This window comes from Suncus etruscus, chromosome 15 (assembly GCF_024139225.1).
Source record: "Suncus etruscus isolate mSunEtr1 chromosome 15, mSunEtr1.pri.cur, whole genome shotgun sequence".
Taxonomy (NCBI): domain Eukaryota; kingdom Metazoa; phylum Chordata; class Mammalia; order Eulipotyphla; family Soricidae; genus Suncus; species Suncus etruscus.
The window spans coordinates 91,751,255-91,770,784 of record NC_064862.1 but is presented as its reverse complement, the minus strand read 5'-3'; the positions used below and the strand labels follow the sequence as shown (position 1 = coordinate 91,770,784).

General features: G+C 60.7%; 3 protein-coding genes across 3 annotated transcripts; 1 reads left to right on the top strand and 2 right to left on the bottom strand.

Moving 5' to 3' along the window:
- Positions 1 to 9,646: 9,646 nt before the first annotated feature.
- BORCS8 (BLOC-1 related complex subunit 8) lies at positions 9,647 to 11,402 on the bottom strand. The gene is made up of 4 exons (XM_049788501.1): positions 11,070 to 11,402; positions 10,114 to 10,226; positions 9,965 to 10,029; positions 9,647 to 9,882 (listed from the first exon to the last, which is right to left on the bottom strand). Exons 1-4 carry the CDS (start codon positions 11,287 to 11,289, stop codon positions 9,762 to 9,764), a joined length of 519 nt encoding a protein of 172 aa, XP_049644458.1. The 5' UTR covers positions 11,290 to 11,402; the 3' UTR covers positions 9,647 to 9,761.
- Positions 11,403 to 11,797: 395 nt separating this feature from the next.
- On the top strand, positions 11,798 to 15,766 carry RFXANK (regulatory factor X associated ankyrin containing protein). The gene is made up of 9 exons (XM_049788500.1): positions 11,798 to 11,984; positions 12,303 to 12,488; positions 13,063 to 13,143; positions 13,226 to 13,291; positions 13,356 to 13,456; positions 13,545 to 13,670; positions 13,918 to 13,984; positions 14,064 to 14,144; positions 15,541 to 15,766. Exons 2-9 carry the CDS (start codon positions 12,311 to 12,313, stop codon positions 15,609 to 15,611), a joined length of 771 nt encoding a protein of 256 aa, XP_049644457.1. The 5' UTR covers positions 11,798 to 11,984; positions 12,303 to 12,310; the 3' UTR covers positions 15,612 to 15,766.
- On the bottom strand, positions 15,332 to 17,090 carry NR2C2AP (nuclear receptor 2C2 associated protein). Its single transcript, XM_049788504.1, has 5 exons — positions 16,973 to 17,090; positions 16,461 to 16,551; positions 16,239 to 16,344; positions 16,093 to 16,160; positions 15,332 to 15,955 (listed from the first exon to the last, which is right to left on the bottom strand). The coding sequence occupies exons 1-5, from the start codon at positions 17,008 to 17,010 to the stop codon at positions 15,839 to 15,841; spliced, it is 420 nt and encodes a 139-aa protein (XP_049644461.1). The 5' UTR covers positions 17,011 to 17,090; the 3' UTR covers positions 15,332 to 15,838.
- Between the last annotated feature and the right edge of the window lie 2,440 nt (positions 17,091 to 19,530).

Genomic DNA, 19,530 nt, shown 5'->3' with positions numbered 1-19,530 from the left:
CAGGGAGAGGGAGAGACAGAGGGGAAGTGGGTTCAGGCAGAGGGAAGGGCAGGTGCTTCGAAGAGGAGGAGCAGGACAAGGAGAGGAGGGGTGGAGGTCTCTCTGGGCATGTCACAGCTGGGGAACATTTCTGTCCTGGGGGAGCAGCCTAAGGTTCAGAGGGAGAGGCCAGGCCAAGCCCCTCTGAGTCAGGCCCCCCTGTAGCTTCTAAGGGTCCCCCCAAGTCATTCCCTCCTTGGTTCGAACGGGCCCGTAGGCCCAGTTGGGCACCTACCTGGCTCTGGGTCCTCCAGCTTAGATGCCCGAGACCCCCCACCCCAATCCTCATCCATGATCACCAGAGTCCTCCCCCAGCACTCCCCCCTCTCTGCACCCAATGCCTTGGGAGAAGGCTCGGACCCTGCCCACCTCAGGCCCACCTTTCTCCACCCACATATCACAAGCGCTTTTGCCCTGGCCAGCTTGAAAAACCCGCGCCCCTTTCCGCCCTGGACAGCTTTGCCTCCCACAGACCGACAATGGGGCTTCGGGGAGGAGGAGATGCATGGACCGGACAGGTGCCCCCAACTTCCCTCTCTGCCGCCCCCACACTCCGGGCCCAGAAATACACGCATGCAAATACTGCACGCGGTGGGGCCGCGTGCGGCCAGGTGTGCATGCCGTGGGCGTGGGAGGCAGCGCCGGCCCGCACGGGTCTGTCCCCGCATGCAAATACCCGGCCCCGCCACAGACGTACCCCAGGGGCTGGTCTGCCCAGATGTCAGCGTGGTGGGGACCAACCAACCGCGAGCCGGAAGTGGGGGGCCGGGAAGGCACGAGGTGGGGTGAAGATTTGGGGGGTGGAGATGGTCTCCCCTGCCACCCCACACATGTGCACATCCAGCCAGAGAATGGGGGTCAGAAGCCAGGAGGACTGCCTTCAGGAGGAAGCCTAAACCCAGAAGGACTTCCCGCAGGAGGAAGCCCCTCACTGGCTTTGGTTGGAGTCACGGGACAAAAAGAGGTTTAAGCTGGGGTAGTCTCCCACAAAACTCGAAGATCCTCAGGCACCCTCTGGCCTCCAAAAGCACAAGTCAGAATCGGACGTAGCCCCCCACCACAGACCCCACCTGCCTATTCTTGGGGCCTCCAGGGATCTCAGCCAGGCAAAGCCAAATATGATGACGGTTGATGGCGGCCTCAACCAAGGTGAGGCCCCTGCGGGCTCTGAGGAGGCCCTCAACCCCGTCACCCGACCTGGCATCACTGCGGGCAGCAGAAGCTGAGGGAAACGTGTGGAGGAAACTACCCTGTAGTTTTTGTGGTCACACCCGCAACGCTCAGGGGTTTCTCCTGCACTGTGCTGAGAGACACTCAGGGCAGAATGGAGGTTCCAACGGGATGCCAGGGATCGAACCCGGATTGGCCGCATGCAAGGCAAATGCCTTCCCAATGGGCTATCACTTCTGTAAAAATCTGTAAAATCAGATTTTGTTCAGAGATTCTGAGAGACAGAGACATTGAAAGAGAAGAGAGACAGAGAGACAGATAGGTGGAGACAGAGAAACAGAGACAGACAGAAACAGACACAGAGACAGAAAGAACAAGTGTCTCCAGCATCACCCAGCCGAGAGTCCGAGTCCCTCCCTCTGGGGGGATGTGATACCCAAGAACCCCCCAAATTCTGTGGCTGCAAACCAGAATGGGACATTGTGGGAGTCCCACAGCCCAACTGGAGACCCCATGTGTCGGCCACTCCCTTCCAGAAGGGTCTACAACAGGCCCAGATGGCGGGTGGGCACTGTGACCTGGAGTTGGGGTTGGGGGTGCCAACCTGGGTATCAGGGGGCTGAGCAGCCGTTGTGGCATGAGTGTTGGTGGCCCAGGGGGACCATCTGTTGAAGGAGCCCTGATCCCTACATCTGAGCAGAGTTGGGGGGAATGGAGGAAAATTCCAGGGAGCCCCCCATGGCGAGAATTGGTGTGCCTGGCCCAAACAAGCTGCTGCCTGGAAACAGCCAGGCCTGAAGAAGGAGGTGCTGTAATGGGGGGCTTCCGCCAAGGCAACAGAGCCCAGGAGCCCCGAGGAGGGGAGGGGAGTGAGGAGAGGCAGGTGGGGGGACGGGGCCTCGCTCGCTCTCTCGCTCTCTCACGCAACCGCGGCTGCGGTTTCATCAGCTGCTCCCTGAGTACCTCATTAGGGAGACAGGAAGCACCCCCATGCTGTGCCACCCCCGAGACTCGCCTCGACCCCATACCTGGACCCTCCCTGGGGGCAGTGTGAGGTGGGGGGGCTCACACCACAAGGCTTCCCCGAACCTCAGTTCCCCCCCACCCCGTGTGGTGGGGAGAGCCTCTTTGGACTAGGTCGCTTTCAGGGTCACGGTGCCCTGACCTCAGCAGGGTTCAGCTCCTAGGGGGTCCTGCCAAGGTTGGGGGAGCCACTGCAGGGCAGAGGAAATTCACACTCGTTCACTTCCAATAAGGTGGGGGTGAGGGGGCCTTGAAATATAGGCAGAGTGCCCCAGAACCCCCTAGATGTGTGAAACACCCTTAAAAATGGGGTTGGCACACATCCTGGCCCCCAAATATCACCCAAAGCATGTGGGTAACCCAGACTTCCCTAAACATTCAGACACTCCAACGTAAGAACTTCAGAGACCTAAACTTTGCTGCCCCCAGATTCACTGATTCTGGCAGATACCTGACACCCCAAGAATATATGGGTCCCCTAGAGTCCCTTGAATTATGCAAACCCCTGGCACAGCCCCGCACCTGGACCCTCCCTGCAGAGTCCCCCGATTCCTGAGACAGGGTTGGCACCTCCAAAGGGAGATGTGGGGGTTCTAGCTGGTGAGATTCGAAGACAGGCAAAATTCAAAGATCTGAGGGGGTCACGGGCTTCTCTGACCGCAGGAAAGCCCGGTGAGCTTTCTGGAGCAGGAAGCCCACAGGGAAACTGAGGCACAGACTTGGGGCCTCTGATTCATCCTGTCCTCACATGGAGGGACCAGGGTTCAAACCTGCACCAGTGCTTCCCCCCCCCCCACTTACCCCATGCCTCAGTTTACCTGTTTGCAGTGTGACGCCCCTTCTCGGAAAGGCTGCACTGGGACCCAGCTAGGACACTGAGGAGCCCCCTTATAGGCCTCTCTCCACTAGACATCCTGAGATCCCCTTCTGAGGAGGCCAGTGCTGAGGACGGCACAGTCCAACCTGTCCAGGACCCATTTTGGGGACCCCCGAGAGGCAGGTTTGGGTACCCAGGCTATGGGCCAAGATAACCTTGTCAGTCAGGGCAGTGGCTGGACCCTCCAGGCGGCACAAGGGCCCCCAAGAGGCAGCTGGAGCCTCAGGACACAAGGTATGGCCACGGCTCCCCCTACATGCCCAGAGTCTCCCAGAACCCCCCTTTCCATATCCAGACAGACTGTCCCCCCTGCTGTCCAGCACGCCAAGCCCTTCCCACTGTACCCCAAACCCTCAGGGTCCCCAGAGCCTGAGAAGCAGCGAGGAACGGCAAGATTTCCCTCTCTTTGTTCCAGAGAAAGAGGTCCCGAGGGGCCCCCAGAAGTTCTCCCCCCTGAGGCCCAGTCTCCCTGCTTGGGAAATTAACACATCTGTCAGCGCTGGGCGGAAGGGACTGGGGGTGGCCAGCAGGGACCGAATGGCCCTGGGGAGGGTCCGGGTCCTCACTCGGCACCCCTTCCCGAAATGGCTGGGAGCCCCCACCCCCGTGCGGAGACAGGTCACTCCCAGCGCAACGTGGGAAGCTGCCAGAACTTTTAGCGTGGTGGGAGACTCAGATCAGTGAGGGGAAGCGGGGAGATGACTGAGGATAGGAGCAGGGTGACCCTGGTGACCCCAGCTCTGCTGTCCAACACCCCTCATAAAGCCAAAGGGCCCCTCTGAAAAGAAGGGAGTGTGGGAGGGCAGGACCCTGCAAAGGTCGTGGAGGCAGAGAGGAGGGCTGAGTGCAAGACCTGTGGGCAAGAACTGGGGGGGGGTCACAGGCCAGCACCTACAGAGTAGATCCCTCGGGCCCGGAGAGATAGCACAGCGGCGTTTGCCTTGCAAGCAGCCGATCCAGGACCAAAGGTGGTTGGTTCGAATCCCGGTGTCCCATAGGGTCCCCCATGCCTGCCAGGAGCTATTTCTGAGCAGACAGCCAGGAGTAACCACTGAGCACTGCCAAAAAAACAAAACAAAATAAAAAATACAGAGTAGATCCCTCAAGCCACCATCACCCCCATCCTGCTTCTGAGTCTGGGGTTCTGAAGGTTACAGTTGGGCAACTGAGATCTCCGACGTAGGAAGAGGCAACTCAGGCAGGACAGGGAGGGATAAAGGGGTGTTCCCAGGCCAGGACTGGAGGATCCCACACAGGGAAGGCCCTGGCATATGAAAGACCCTCAGGGAGAGTGACGGGAACCCCCACTTCCTGCAGTGTCCGGGCCACAAGAGAGCAACCCCAAAACATGCAGAGATGGACCCCCACATTCTCTGCAGAGTTGGGTGTAGGACAGGACTCACACTATCTGCAGAGTTGGGGTCAATGGTGGGAACCCCACTAAATGCAGAGTCAGACCTCATATTTCCTCACAAATTGGGGTGCATGCAAGACTCCCATTGCGTTCAGGGTTGGCATACAGGGAGTTGGGGGATAGGTGATTTCAACTCCTTTTCTCTTCATAGTTATTCATTCACATCCCGGGTGCCCGGCGTGAGTCTGGGTGCGGAGTTGGGGACATGACACTGGACAGGGAGAAGGAAGAGATCAAAGCCACAAGGTGACCCGCGTGTGGGGCCCAAGCTACAGCACAGTGGGAAGGGCTTTGCCTTGCACGCAGCTGACCTGGATTCAATCCCCGGCATCCCATATGGTACCCAGAGTCTGATTCCAGAACACAGAGCAAGGAATGAACCCTAAGTATTACCCAGATGTGGCCCCCAAACAAAAAAAAGTGAGGCGCCGGAGTGATAGCACAGTGGCAGGGCATTTGCCTTACATCCTGCCAACCCGGGACAGACCCGGGTTCGATTGCCAGCATCCCATATGGTTCCCTGAGCCTGCCAGGAGAGATTTTGAGTGCAGAGTCAAGTCAGGAGTAACCTCTGAGCACTGCTGGGTGTGGCCCAAAAAGCAAAAAACCAAAACAAATAAAAAGAAGTGATAGGAGCACAAGAACAACCAGGGGGTCCAAGATGACTGGGGGGTCCCTGGGGTGCCTCATTCACCAGCCCTAACCCCATCATGTCTCGGTGACCAGAAGGAACTCAGGCGGGTATCAACTGCCAGACAGAGCCTGTTCGCTTTTCAGGGGCAAACCAAATTCTTCACCCAAGACCCCTAAAGTCCTGCTGAGACCTTCCTCACCTGCCCATAGTTGTATTAGGGGGTAGCCAGTCCCCAGGGGGTTCGGTCCTTGGCCCTGGACCAATTGGGCTAGGAGGAGGTTCTGGCACTAAGCCACGACGCCCACACCAAGAGGGGAAACTGAGTCCCGGGGAGGCAGGCGGCCCCGGACAGCTGGAGGGCTCCATCCCGCCCTCCCTCCCCGCGGGCATTCCTGGGGCACGCGTGGGGCAGTCAGGCCTGGCTCTGGGGTTGCCCGGTATCCTCCCCCCAGGAAAGTTCTGAGCCTGGTGGCCGTGCTCTAAGGATGTCTCGACAGGGGGGACCTGACTTGCAATCTGAGGGACTCAGGACCCTGGACATAAGGCTCCCCTAAGCCCGCAGACTCCTGCAAATCCCAAGACACAAACGCCCAGACCCACAGCCCCGGGACGCGCGTTTTCAAATGCAGCCCTTTGGGCTCTTAGCCTGCAACCCTTTGCACCCCTTTGCACCCCTGTCGGGCACCTGTCGTCGGACACCAGCCCCGGGACCGCCTCGCACACGCACCTGGAGTTGCAGCCTGGCGGCGCCGGGGACGCTCCGCGCTCGTCCCGCACGCCGGGCCCAAGTCGCAGCTCGCTAACCGGGCGCTGGAGTCGCAGGTGCCCGCGTGGCTCCACCCCTCTGCACTGATTGGACGGGACGTGGCTCGTTTGCATAGAAGGCGGGGCCGGGCGGGCCAGTCCTCGGAGGGACTCCACCCCCGGCGCGGATTGGCTGGAGCGAGGCTTGTGTGCCTGGAGGGCGGGCGATACCTCCGCGAGGCCCCGCCCCCTAGCGAGTGCTTTTGCATAGAGGGCGGTGCCCCAGGGCTGGCGAGTCCTCGGTGGGGCCACGCCTCCGACACGGATTGGACGAGACGAAGCTCGTTTGCATAGAGGGCGGGTTGTAGGAGGGGCTCAGCGTCCAGGAGCTCAGGGACGGGGGGGGGGGGGCAGTGTGGGCAGATCCCAGCAGAAGGGAAGCGACCCCTTACCCCCCAGTTGCAAGGCAGACGCCCTCTCCCCTCTCTGATCCCACCTCTCAGCTTCCAGCCCCAGGCCTGGTCCATGACTACTGACTGAGACATTCAGTCCCCAAGGCCCTGTGTATTGAAAATGATGGGGGGGTGAGATAAGGGGCGCCCCAACCTTGCAGGGCCCTGCCCAGGCTGGTGGCAGTGCTCTCAGTGCAGGAGCTGCCCTCTCCTTTCTCAGAGGCCAGTGGCAACTGTTGAACCCAGAGGGTCTCCTCTGGGCACCCAGAGTCTCCCAAGCCCCCAGCATGGGGCCTGCTGAGTTGGCCCATGGGGCTTCAGGGTCTGGCATGAGGATCCAGGATCAGATAACTCTGCAGGTGCCTGCTTCCCAAGCCCGCAAACCCTCTCCCAACTCTGGGCATTTGACCTGGGCCCTGATGGGTCAGCAGGAGTTCGGGACTTGGGGAGGCAACTCAGAGTTGGGGGTACTTTCAGGAGTGCAGGGGACTCGGTTGGAGAATTGGGGATGAGGCCTAGACACTGGAGACAAGCATCATAAGAGGAGCTCACGCTGGGCAGTACAAAGGGGCTCCCATCACGGTGCCCCTTCCTCAGACTCAGATTTGGGGCAGGGATCCGGGGCATTGGAGGGAACACAAGGGTGAAGTAGTGCAGGGCCGGAGCAATAGCACAGCGGTAGGGTGTTTGCCTTGCACATGGCCAACCCCAGACAAGACAGACACTGGTTCGAGTCCCAGCATCCCATATGGTCCCCCAAGCCTGCCAGGAGTGATTTCGGAGTGCAAAGCCAGGAGTAATCCTTGATCGCCGCTGGGCGTGACCCAAGCCCCCTCCCAAAAAATAGGTGAGGTACGGAGCGCAGGTGGAAATGACAGTCCAGCAGGGAGTGCGCCTCCCTTGCACAAGCCAACTTGGGTTTGATTCCCAGCATCCCACAGGTCCTCCAAGCACCCCCGAATGCAGAGCCAAAAGGAACACCTGAGCACACCCCAAAAAGAGGGTGAAGTAGGAGTGCTGAGACTCAGTTTCCTCAATGTAGGCCAGCACTCTGGGCAGCTTTGTCTTTGGATCTGCAAGTTAGGGTAGGTCCAGGAGAGTTCGAGTGCAGAGCCAGGAATCTACCCTGAGCATCACCAGGTGCGGTCCCCCCCCAAATGGATTAAAATGGAAGTTAGGGTTCACCAGGCATCACAGGTGAGACTAGGGGTCCCGCCTGCACTCCGTGGGGGTCCGAGGCCAGGCAGGGGGCTTGAGCCTGGTTTGGAGCTGTGGGAGCGTCTTGGGGAGCGGGAGGCGGCTGGGGACGGGGCCCCGCAGGGCCGTTCTGTTTACCCGCGGCCGCCGCCTCTGATGCAACAGGCCTGCTCTGGTTACGTGAGGGCGGCGGCAGCTGGGGCGGCACTGGGCACAGTGCGAAGGGTGTGGCCACTGTCCATCACCCGGGCCCTGCACACTCACCCTGCCGGCCACTCCAGGACACTTCGAATCCCCATGGGGGGGGGTTTGGAAGAGGGTGGGTGGTTCAGGGCCCTGGAAGGTGGGGTTGTGGCCTCCATCCTGCTGTGTCCCCAGAACTTTCCAGAATAGGAGGGTGCCAGGGAGGGATCACGTGGGGGGGGGTCCAGATTCAGGCTTGGCCAGGCCGCCTGGATAAAGGCTGAACTTGCCCTGTTCTGGGGGGACACAGTGTAGGGCTTTAGGGGTGATGAGGGACAGGGTCTTTGCAGGCTCCAGGGCTGATGGGAAAAACAGTGTGGGTCAGAGATCCATAACAGCCAGGACCTCACCGTGGACCGCTGGATCCTGGCCAGTGAGTGACCACATGGAGCCCTGCCTGGGCCCCTCTGGAGGAGTCCCCCAGAAAGGGGACTGGACATTCAGCTGCAGATCCTCCATCCAGAGGCTGTGCGGGATGCAGGAAGATGGGGAACCCAGAACTAAGATGTTACCTGGCTGGCACCAGGTTGTGGACAGGTTGTGAATGGGGCCTGACTCCCATCCGGGATCAGCTGGACACGCCACTGCCCTGGGACATCTTCTGAGACCCACCCACACCCCCAAAGGGCAGGGACCTCCCACCCACATCCCAGCTTCAACCCCTCCCCGAGAGTCCCAGGACAGGCCAGGGTGGCCAACACTTCAGTCTGGGGGAACCAAGTGTAGCATATGAAAAAGTTTCCATAAGATGATTCTTGGAATTGTATATAAAAGTGTTTCCTTAGGATTGTTCTGTGACTTTTGCCCCACCTAACCCTTCCAGGTGGGGCGCTGTGAAGTTGGCAATAAATAGCTTGAGGAACAGGAGTGAGGGATCCTTCTGTGAAAAAGCTGCTGGCTGCAGAAGGATTCTCTGGCTCTCCTTGCCCGATCTTTTATACCCTATCGTTCTTGTCTGTGTGGATTATTATTTGCTGCGGATAAATATTACCAAGGTCTTCCCCCGAAAGGGGACAAGGGGATGGGAAGTAATTTCTCATTCTGGGGACTGTTCTTGGATTCACAAATACCCAGCAAAGTTAACAGCGAAGAAACCTTGCACCAAGAACACGACCTCATGGCCCCTGGTGGCCAGCCGGAGAGGGACGGCCTCCGGGAACCAAACATGCAAATGAGATGCAGATGTGCAGGGTGGAAGGTGCTGGGAAATGAGACTTGGGACAGGCCGCCCTTAGGATGACTGAACCCGTTTCCTCTCATGACTGCACCACACCACTGGGTGCCCGTATAGTGGTGTACCAACTCTTTAGTTACCCCCACAGTCCACATTGTCAGGAGGGGTCGTTCAGGTCACTCAGCTCATTGCCGGGCCACCTCTGTCCCTCTGTTTTGGGGAGCAGAGGGCAGGAACCACACGCCAGGCCTGTTGCCCAGAGGGGATGAGTCAGTTGGGAAGTGGCACAGCGGGCCAGGCCCTCAGCAGCTCTGGCCAAGGTAGGTGGGGTTGGTTCCTGGTGCTGAAAGGAGGTGGGTGGAGGGATGAGGCCTGGACCATGAGGCCTTCTGAGGGGCCCAAAGGTGCAGCGCAGCACCACATGTTGGTCTCCTATGACCAGAAGGGCAACTGTAGGCTGGGACTGACACAGGCTTATCTCAGACAGGTGATATGAACCTGTCCCAGGGCCTTCGGGAATGTGCGTAAGCTGTGGGTTCCGCAGGCGTCCTGAGCAAGGGGCCTGGGCATGAGCCCTCAGAACCACGCCCACACACCCCATGCACACAAAACACAAACCCCACAGGCCTGGAGTAACTTCTGCCTGTTTATTAAGGTCACACGGGGAAAAGAGCAGCGGCCAGCTGTGAGTCTCTGCCGGGCAAAGCCGCTCTGCTCCCATTACAGTTCCTGCTGCTGGCCTGGGCAGAAGGGCCAGGGGTGGCCAGGACTCCTGTCCAGGCTGCAGGGTGGTGCTACCTGTGGCCCTGACTGTGGGCGCCGGATCCCATGTGCTCCCGGATACTGATGGCCTGTTTTAGGAGCCCCTCAACGCTGCGGAAGTACACGCCGCTGTCCACCAGGTTCTTGACGGCACTGTAGCAGGAGAGGCCGTGCTCAGCACCCTCCAGCAACCAATAAAGAACTGGGCAGCAGTACCCAGAGGCCCTGGCCTCACCTGCACGCGTACTCCACGGTATAGACGGCGCCTTGACTCTGCTCCTCCCAGCGCTGCATGTCCGCCTGCCGGACAGGGCACGATCAGCAGCGGCTGTGCAACCAACACCCCGTACCCATGACTCCCCATGTCCAGGACCGGGGCCCCACCTTGTGCTGGGCCAGCTCGGGCAGCGAACGGCGCACGTGCTCCTGAAGCCGGTACAGTGCCACCGACGGCTCGTTGGCCAGCACGTAGACGCTCTCGGTGAACTTGTCCGTGACTGGGAACAGAGGGGCGCAGAAATGGGCCCAGGTTCCGGCTGGGACTCTAACCCCGTCTAGACAGAGCCCCCAGGGAGTGTCCAGGCGTCTGTGCAGGGAAGGTGGAAGGTCCTGATCAGAGTAAACACCGCAGGGACAGACACACGTACGGGAGGGTGCCCCGGTTAAAGCACCAGCCACTCTGCTTCCAGGAGTGCGGCAGGAAGGCCAGGTGGGAGGAGCGGGTGTCCCCAAGGCTGGGGCCGGCTAGTATCTCCGTGCACAGGGGTCTCCGGTGCTCCCTCCCAGCCCATCGCCCTTGCCCCCAAGTGCCCCTAGGAAGCCGATCACACCCGACGCTCCTGCAAACAAGCCTCAGCGGCTTGGCAGGGTCACCGGGACAGCAAACCCGAGCCCATAAGAGCCGGACAGCGCCCGGGACGACCGGGACGGCAGCTGCGGCACATGCGCGTGGGCCAAGTCAAAGGGTCCGGCTCGGTGCCTGCAGCCCTGGGACCCACGGGCCACCCCGGGGTGGGCGCCCACCGTATTTAAAAGACACCCGCAACCAAAAAAAAAAAAAAAAAAAAAAGGGCCGGAGAGACAGCATGGAGGTAAGGCGCTCGCCTTGCATGCAGAAGGACGGGGGTTCGAATCCCATATGGCATCCCATGGGGTCCCCCCTTTGAGCCTGCCAGGAGCGATTTCTGAGCGCAGAGCCTGGAGGTACCCCTAAGCGCTGCCGGGTGTGACCCCAAAACCAACAAAAGAGCGAAACCCCCCGTCTCCGCGGCCGTAGCCCAAGTGGGGGCGCTCCCGGGCTCGCCCCAACCCAAGCCCCCCCACCCCGCGGCCCCCGCCACCTTTCTTCCCCTTGAGCTGCAACTCGGGTTCCTCCATCGCGCCCGCGGCCCGCCGAGCCCGCCGGCCGGAAGCGGAAGCGCGCGCGGGTCCGGCCGCCGAAGTCTTCCCCCGGAGCGCGGGGCGCCGCGACACTTCGGTTCCGGGACCCGGCTGCGGCGCAGGTGAGCAGGCGGCGGCCGAGGACGGAGGCGCGCCGGGAGCGGCGAGAGGTCCGGACATCCCGAGGCTGCCGAGGGGCGCCGCGCAGGGCCGGGACGAGGGGGCTCCGCCGCTCCCTAAGCCCACTTTCCGGGGTGCCGAGGAAGAGGGGTGACGCTGCGTCTCCTACCCACTTTGGGGCGTCTTTCTCTGGAGAGCTTTAGCTTCCGGCCCTGGCCCGGAGCCTCCAGGAGGACGCGGACCAAGTCGCCCTTTTAAGCCCGGACGCCCAGCTTGGGAGCACCAGCGCTGCACTGCAAGCCACGCCCACCTCCCCAAAACAAAAGCCGATAGGCTGCCTTGAGAAAGTGGGCCGGGCTGGCTCGATGACGTCGAGAGAGCCACGCCCACAGCAGCCCTAGACCGGAACGCGCAGGCGCAAGTCCATCTTTCTGGCCCCGCCCACAGGAGAAGCCACGCCTCTTTCCTTCCCCAGCCTTAAAGGGCCCGGAGCGGTTTTTGCCATTCCGGCCTTCCGCACTTGGGGGGGGCGGGGTGCGCAGGCGCAGTGGGGGAGCTCTGGGGTGGGGGTAGCGGTCGGGTATCAAGTTGCTCTGGGTCCCGAAAGAAGCCGCCGCCGGGGCGTCGGGCAGTCCGGGCTGGGCTCGCTCCTTGCTCTCGGCACCCGCTGGGGGGAGGGAAAGTTTGTGAATTGGGCCCCCAAGTTTTGGGGGGATCCGGGCTTTGCGACGCGGGGTGACCGAGGCTCGTGGGAGGTGAGTGGACCTCCGGGATGGGTTTTGCGCGGGGTTGGAAGGGGCGCCCCCCACCGCGCACCATTCTCGATGCCTCACTCGTTTCGGGCAACCCTGGCTCCCCCCAAATGATCACGGATGTGGGGGGTACCCTGCCCACGATTCACAGACTCTCTGCCTGGCCGACCCAGCGTCCATTCTGTTGGGATACGGAGGCTCTTGGCGGCGTGCCAGCGCTCCAGCCTCCAAGTGGGGGGTCGGAGCCCCAGACCGCCTGGAGGCGGGGACAGGCCAAAGGGTCCCCTCGAGCCCCGCGCCTCCCTCCTGTCGCCCCGCCAGGATCCCCCATGGAGCCCCCGGAGACGCTTGGCCTGACCCCCCAGCCCTGCACGTTAGACGCGGGGGAGCCCGGTGATCCCGGGGACGCGACCCCCGATGGCTCGGACACGGTGGTCCTCAGCCTCTTCCCCTGCACCCCGGAGCCCGCGAACCCCGAGCCGGACTTGGGGGCCTCCCAGCCACAGGGTAGGGTGCCCCGGGGTGCCTGTGCACGCGTGCATATCCCTGGGGAGGAGAAGAGGCCCGTTTGCGCGGTTGCGCCCTGGACGCACAGCCCGGTCCCCGGGTTCGAGCCCCTTCCCCACCGGTGTGCGGAGTAACCGAGCAACTCGCAGGGCACCAGGCCGTGCCAACACCCCCTCTATCCAGTTCCAGAACATTCCCTCATTCCCTTGGGGATGCCCCGTTGGTCCATACTCAACTTTTTCTCCCCTGGGACCCCATGTGTTGGGGCGTTTGTGCATTTAGAGGGGATCCTCAGCCTGCTGATGTCCTGGGGCTGCCCCCTGGTGGCTACCAAGTTCATGGGCACCTTGGTGATGACCTCAGCCTTTTAAGGGGGGGGTGGCTGTAAGGCCAACCCTGACCCTGTTTGTGGAGCGACTGGCAGAGCCCAGTTTGGTATCACCCTGGGAGATGGGTCCCCCCTTGCTGCTGTTGCATCTTCCTCTGGGGTGAAGGTCGCCTCTGTGTGGCCCCAAGGGCTCCGGAGAGACTGGGAAGGAGGGGGGACGCTGAGGCCTTTGGGGTCTTCGGACAGGCTCGGCCCTGAAACACTCCACCACGCTCACCAACCGGCAACGAGGGAACGAGGTGTCGGCCCTGCCGGCCACCCTGGACTGTGAGTGCAGCTTCCTCGGTGGGAGGAGGGGAAACTGAGGCAGGGCGGGTGAGGACCCCAGTTCTCTCTGGTCTCTGCACAGCCCTGTCCATCCACCAACTGGCCGCCCAGGGGGAGCTGAGCCAACTGAAGGAGCATTTAAGGAAAGGTAACTGTCCAGTGGGGCTGGGGTGCCCTCTGCCCTTTCACCCCTGACCCCACCCTCCTGACAGGTGACAACCTCGTAAACAAGCCCGATGAGAGAGGGTTCACACCCCTCATCTGGGCGTCCGCCTTTGGGGAGATCGAGACCGTCCGCTTCCTGCTCGAGTGGGTGCGTGTGCAGGGCGCCCCAGGGTGAGGGTACCTGCAGGGATGTCCCTGCCCCCCATCACAGCATCTTTTGCCCCCCACTACCCAAGGGTGCTGACCCCCACATCCTAGCCAAGGAGCGTGAGAGTGCCCTGTCTCTGGCCAGCACGGGTGGCTACACTGACATCGTGGGGCTCCTGCTGGAGCGGGATGTGGACATCAACACCTATGACTGGGTGAGGCTGCCGGACCCCACTGCGAGCCCCCTGACCTTCCTAGTTGGGTGGGGTGGGTGGTGCTGAGAGGTAGTGAAGGGTGATGCGATGGCAGGTGCACTGGCAGCTACCACAGCCTACTGGGGGCTGGGGTGTGTTCCAGAGGGCTTTCTGGAGGAGGGTCACTGAGCTGTGAACTAGAGTAGGAAGAGAAAGAATTGGGGGAATAAGTAGGCTCGTGGAAAGGTTGACCCTGCACTCCTGCCAGAATGGAGGGACGCCGCTGCTGTATGCTGTGCGTGGGAACCACGTGAAGTGTGTGGAGGCCTTGCTGGGTGAGTGGGGGGCGCAGAAGCACTGTGGGGAGGGCACCGTATCCTGGACCCGGCAGCCCAGAGTGTTTGCTGTTTGCAGCTCGAGGTGCTGACCTCACCACGGAGGCCGACTCTGGCTACACCCCCATGGACCTGGCCGTGGCCTTGGGATTCCGCAAAGGTTGGATGGACACGGGTGAAGGAACTGGTGGGGGGGGGGGGCTCTGAACATGGGTTCCCCAGAGCCAGTGCAGTTAAAAGCTCAGTTCCTGGGCCCGGAGAGATAGCACAGAGGCGTTTGCCTTGCAAGCAGCCAATGCAGGACCAAAGGTGATTGGTTTGAATCCCGCTGTCCCATATGCCCCCCCCCCCTGCCTGCCAGGAGCTATTTCTGAGCAGATAGCCAGAAGTAAACCCTGAGCACCGCCGGGTGTGGCCCAAAAAGAAAAAAAGGAAAAAAAAAAAAAAAAGCTCAGTTCCTGGGCCTCATGAGCTGAGCCTCTGGTGACCCCCCCAGTGTCTTGCGTGAAGCAGCCCACGTTCAAAACTCAGAAGCAGGCAGGATCAGTAAGAAGCAGGGTGTTTGCCTTGCATGCAGCCTACCCAGGTTCAATCCCTGGCATCCCATACGTCCTCAGAGCCAGTCAGGAGTGATTTCTGCTAACCCCTGAGTGCCGCTGGGTGTGGTTCCCAAAATGAAAAACAAAACCCAGAAGCAGGCAGGAATGATAGGACAGCTCTGGTTACCCATAGGGTCCCCTAGTATTACAGGAATGATCCTTGAGCACTGCCAAGTGACCCCAAAAACTATAAACATCAGTAGCCCAGAATCCCCCAGCATTGAGCAGGGGAGCCAAAATCATGAAAATAAGACTCGGGGGCCCGGAGAGATAGCACAGCGGTGTTTGCCTTGCAAGCAGCCGATCCAGAACCAAAGGTGGTTGGTTCGAATCCCGGTGTCCCATATGGTCCCTTGTGCCTGCCAGGAGCTATTTCTGAGCAGACAGCCAGGAGTAACCCCTGAGCGCCGCCGGGTGTGGCCCAAAAACCAAAAAAAAAAAAAAAAAAAGAAAATAAGACTCGGGGGGCCGGAGAGATAGCACAGCGGTAAGATGTTTGCCTTGCATGCAGAAGGACAGTAGTTCGAATCCTGGCATCCCGTAGGGTACCCTGAGCACTGATGGATGTGACCCTCACAAAAAAAAAAAAGACTCGAGATTGGGAGAAGTCACAGGGCCAGGCTTGGCCCCCCTCAACCTCCTTCCCTTGAGCTAGGGAGTCCGAAAGAGCTGTGGGATGATGGGGTTGCGCACTGTGTAGCCGCCACCCCCCCATCAGAACTCCCCAGCCCCACTCGCCAGTCTGCAGTGCAGGGAACAAGTTTATACCTGAAGGGCTCCCTGGAATCCCCATTGTACAGGCTTTGGGGAAGTCGGGGTGTAGAGAGTCTGGCTCATTGGGTGGGGCCAGGACTAGTTGGTCCCCCAGGGGCGGCTCTGGCAAACCCAAAACCACGCCCAGCACCTATTCACGCTGCGCCTCCTCTCCCGTCCCTTGTCCCTTGTCCCTCGGTCCAGTGCAACAGGCCATCGAGAACCACATCCTGCGACTCTTCCAGAGCAGCCTGGCACCTGCTGACGGCCACTGAGTACGGGACACCAAACACCACCTGCAGGGGTGGCGGGAGCTCAGGACACTCAGGGAACAGAGCCGGAACGGCGCCCAGCACCTCCTTCCAAGGCCGCTGGATTCCAGGCCTGACTGACCAGGGGAAGCAGGAACCAATAAAACCTTTTTTTGTGTAGAATCCCAGTGCCTCCCAGTTGCTTCCTGGAGGGCTTCGAGGTGGCGGTGGCAGCGGCAGGGGGGGCCACATCACACCTCTTCCCCCAGCACCCGGAGGTGGTAGATGACCACGCGGCCAAAGAAGTCAGTGCCATCCTCTAGGGTCACCTTCAGCTGGTCCACTTCGGCCGGGGGCACAGGGAAGCTGTGAACAGGGAGTCAAGGCCCGCGGGGACGAGTGGGATTTTCACCCTCTGGGTCTCCCGCCCCTCATGAGCCCCCGAGGTTCTCATCACACCAGGCTTGGCGCCCCCACGGCCCCCACCCGTCACCCATGAGGATATCTGCAGGCGGTTGTTGTCCTCAGGATAAAAGTCCAGAATCTTCCCCAGCGCCTGGCTCCCCTGAGAACCTGCGGGGGGGGGGGGGGGAGAGCGGGTGAGTCTCAGAGCTCCCCAAACCGTCCCACCCCCCAAGGCCCTTTCAGTACCTTCCAGGCGGCCTCGGCGGCTGGAGAAGCCGCCCTGGAACTGGATCCACAGCTGGGACACCCGGACGCGCTGCGGGAACTGCAGCATCACCCACTGCGACGGGCCCTGGAAGCCGGCGGGGAAACTGAGGCTTGAGGGGACCAGCTTGGGATGTAGAGGCGGGGCGGGGCTGGTTGGGGCAATGGGGCAGCCCCTCGCCCGAACCCCCTAGACCCCCAGACCTGGTCGGAGCTCCAGCATGTCTCCTCGTTCTGGTCGAACAGGTGCTTCTTGCCGAACTGCCGGGTGTCGCGGTTCAACACGGAGCTGACCCTGCGTGGGGCATTGTGTATGAAGAGTGCGAGGGTCCCGCCCCCCACTGCACCCCGGGGACCCTCCCCAGACCCCGCTGCACTCTGGGGTCCCCCCACGCCCCTCAGTTTGCATCCAGGGGCCCCTCCACGCCCATCAATGCACCCCAGGGTCTCTCTCCGCCCCTCAGCCCTCAGTTTGCACCCAGGGAGACCCTTCCACACCTCCCACTGCACCCCGGGGTTCCCCCACGCCCCTCAGTTTGCATCCAGGGGCCCCTCCACCCCCACCAATGCACCCCAGGGTCTCTCTCCGCCCCTCAGCTCTCAGTTTGCACCCCGGGGACCCCTCCACACCTCCCACTGCACCCCGGGGTCCCCCCACGCCTCTCAGTCTGCACCGAGGGGCCCCTCCCCCTTCCCCGCTGCACCCCTGCACCCACCTGCTCACGGTCCCGGGACACACCAGGGAGCGGCTCATCCCGGCCCCGAGCCCGGATCCGCACCCAGAGCCGATCGGTCCACACCGCAGGCCCCGTCCCACGGCGGGGATCGAGCAGACACCCCGACAGGCGCCCGGCCGGCCTCGGTGTCCCCGCAAGGCACGCACAAAACCCGGAAGCGGCCCGGGAGCAGCGTGGACTTGGCGCAGGCGCAGTAAGGACTGTTACGCCCTCTCCCGGTGACCTGGCCACGCCCCCTTAAAGGGCCCGCATCCCGGCGCGGCTGCCCTGGGCGCCTTGGTCAGACAGAGCAACTCAGGGCCCCTCTGCGGGCTGGGCTCCAAGCCCGTGCGCCCCGCGGCGTGCAGAGCACTGATCCAGGAGTCTGGGGCTTTACTTGGTGAAGGCCCAGTGCAGCCCCTGCCCCTCCATGACCAAGGAAAGAACACAAGCGGGCCCCCTCCCCTGCCTTCAACTCTGCCTTCCTAGGGATGCTGCCTGGAATATTCAGCCAGGCTTCTGGGAGGAGAGGGCATGGGATGAGAGGCATGAGGCGGGCTTTGAAAGATGCAGAGGAGTTTTTGGTTTTGGTTTTTGGCCACACCCGGCGGTGCTTAAGGATTCCTTCTTCTTCTTCTTCTTCTTCTTCTTCTTCTTCTTCTTCTTCTTCTTCTTCTTCTTCTTCTTCTTCTTCTTCTTCTTCTTCTTCTTCTTCTTCTTCTTCTTCTTCTTCTTCTTCTTTTTTTTTTGTTTTGTTTTGTTTTGTTTTTGTTTTTGGGCCACACCGGCTGTGCTCAGGGGTTACTCCTGGCTGTCTGCTCAGAAATAGCTCCTGGCAGGCACGGGGGACCCTATGGGACACCGGGATTTGAACCAACCACCTTTGGTCCTGGATCGGCTGCTTGCAAAGCAAACACCGCTGTGCTATCTCTCTGGCCCCTTAAGCTCTGCGCTCAGGAGTGACAAAGTGCAAGTCGAGGAGGACGTCAGTTGGATCCTCAACAATGCAAAAGTTAGAAATAATAGCATAGGGGCCCGGAGAGATAGCACAGCGGCGTTTGCCTTGCAAGCAGCCGATCCAGGACCAAAGATGGTTGGTTCGAATCCTGGTGTCCCATATGGTCCCCCGTGCCTGCCAGGAGCTATTTCTGAGCAGATAGCCAGGAGTAACCCCTGAGCACCGCCGGGTGTGGCCCAAAAAAACCAAAAAAAAATAATAATAATAATAGCATAATGACAATAGATGTTGAAGTAAAGAATGAAGATGTTAAAGGCTAAAATAAAATCACTCCTGGCAGGTTCAGGGGACCCTGTGGGATGACAGGGATTCAATCCAGGTCTGCCATGTGCAAGACAAACGCCTTACTCACTATGCATCGCTCAGGACCAGATGCAGAGGTGTTTTGCCAAACCAGATGACACAAAACTCTCAGCTATCAAGCTAAAGAAAGAATCTACCAAGCATCCCAGTACACCATCTCTTCACCCCTTCCTGTCCCGGTAATGCTGGGGACAGTGGCCAGCACCCCACTGTGCAAAACAGAGGTCCCAGTCTCAACAGGACAGAGCTGAACTAGAGGGCCGGAGTAATAGTAGAGGGTGCAGGGCGCTTGCCTTGCATGCAACCAACTGGGGTTTGATCCTCGGCATCCCATAGGGTCCCCTGAGCACCTCTAAGAGTGAGCACAGAGCTAGGAGTAACCCCTGAGCATCGCTGGGTGTGATCTAAAACACAAAATATGAGCTGAAGCAAAGGGAGAGAGGATAGGGGGGTGCAAAGAGGTACCTAAGCGAGGGTGGATTCTGGGAAGGGGGACTCTAGGAGGGGGTACAGTATCTGCAGCTCCCATAGCTGGGGAGAGGGGAGCAGAGGGAGGAAGGACTCAGAGCGGTGAAAAATGTGGGGCTGGCAGCTTGGGGAAGGGTCTGGCCGGCCGGCCGGAAGGTTGATCCTGGGTTTGAATAAAGCCCACGAATCAGTACCCCTCAGCCTCTGTGAAGCGAGCGGCGCCGTCTGACCTGCCTGAATGAGGCTCTGGGCAGCTACTCTGGCGGAAGTGGCAGCTCCTGGATTCCGCTGAATGATCCCAGCCCGGCTCCTTTGAAGGGGCAAGGGGGGTGCTCCCTCCAACATCCTCTGAGCCACTGCCCAAATCCAGTGCAAGAAGGGGAGCTGGCTGGGAAACAGGGCCGCCTCCGTAGGTCTGCCAGGACTTCCTGCATCATCAGTGGGTTCAGATGTGGCTGGCTGGGGGGTGCAGGAAATATCCCCATCCCCTCAGAGAATCGGTGGAGTGTTCCAGACTTGCATCATCTCCTGGCTGGATGGTGAGAAAGTGTTGTGCGACTCTCATTTCCGATCTGTTTTCGCCAGTGATGCCGTTTTTGGTGCTCAAGGCTGACTCCTAGCTCTGTGCTCAGAGATCACTCCTGGTGGTGCTCAGGGGAGCCTAGACATTGCAGGAGACTGAACTGGTGTGGACCATGTCCTCAACCTTCCAGTGTCTTCTCTCTGGGCTGAAAGCCACCGCGGGACCTGATTTGAAACCGTGGGAGTG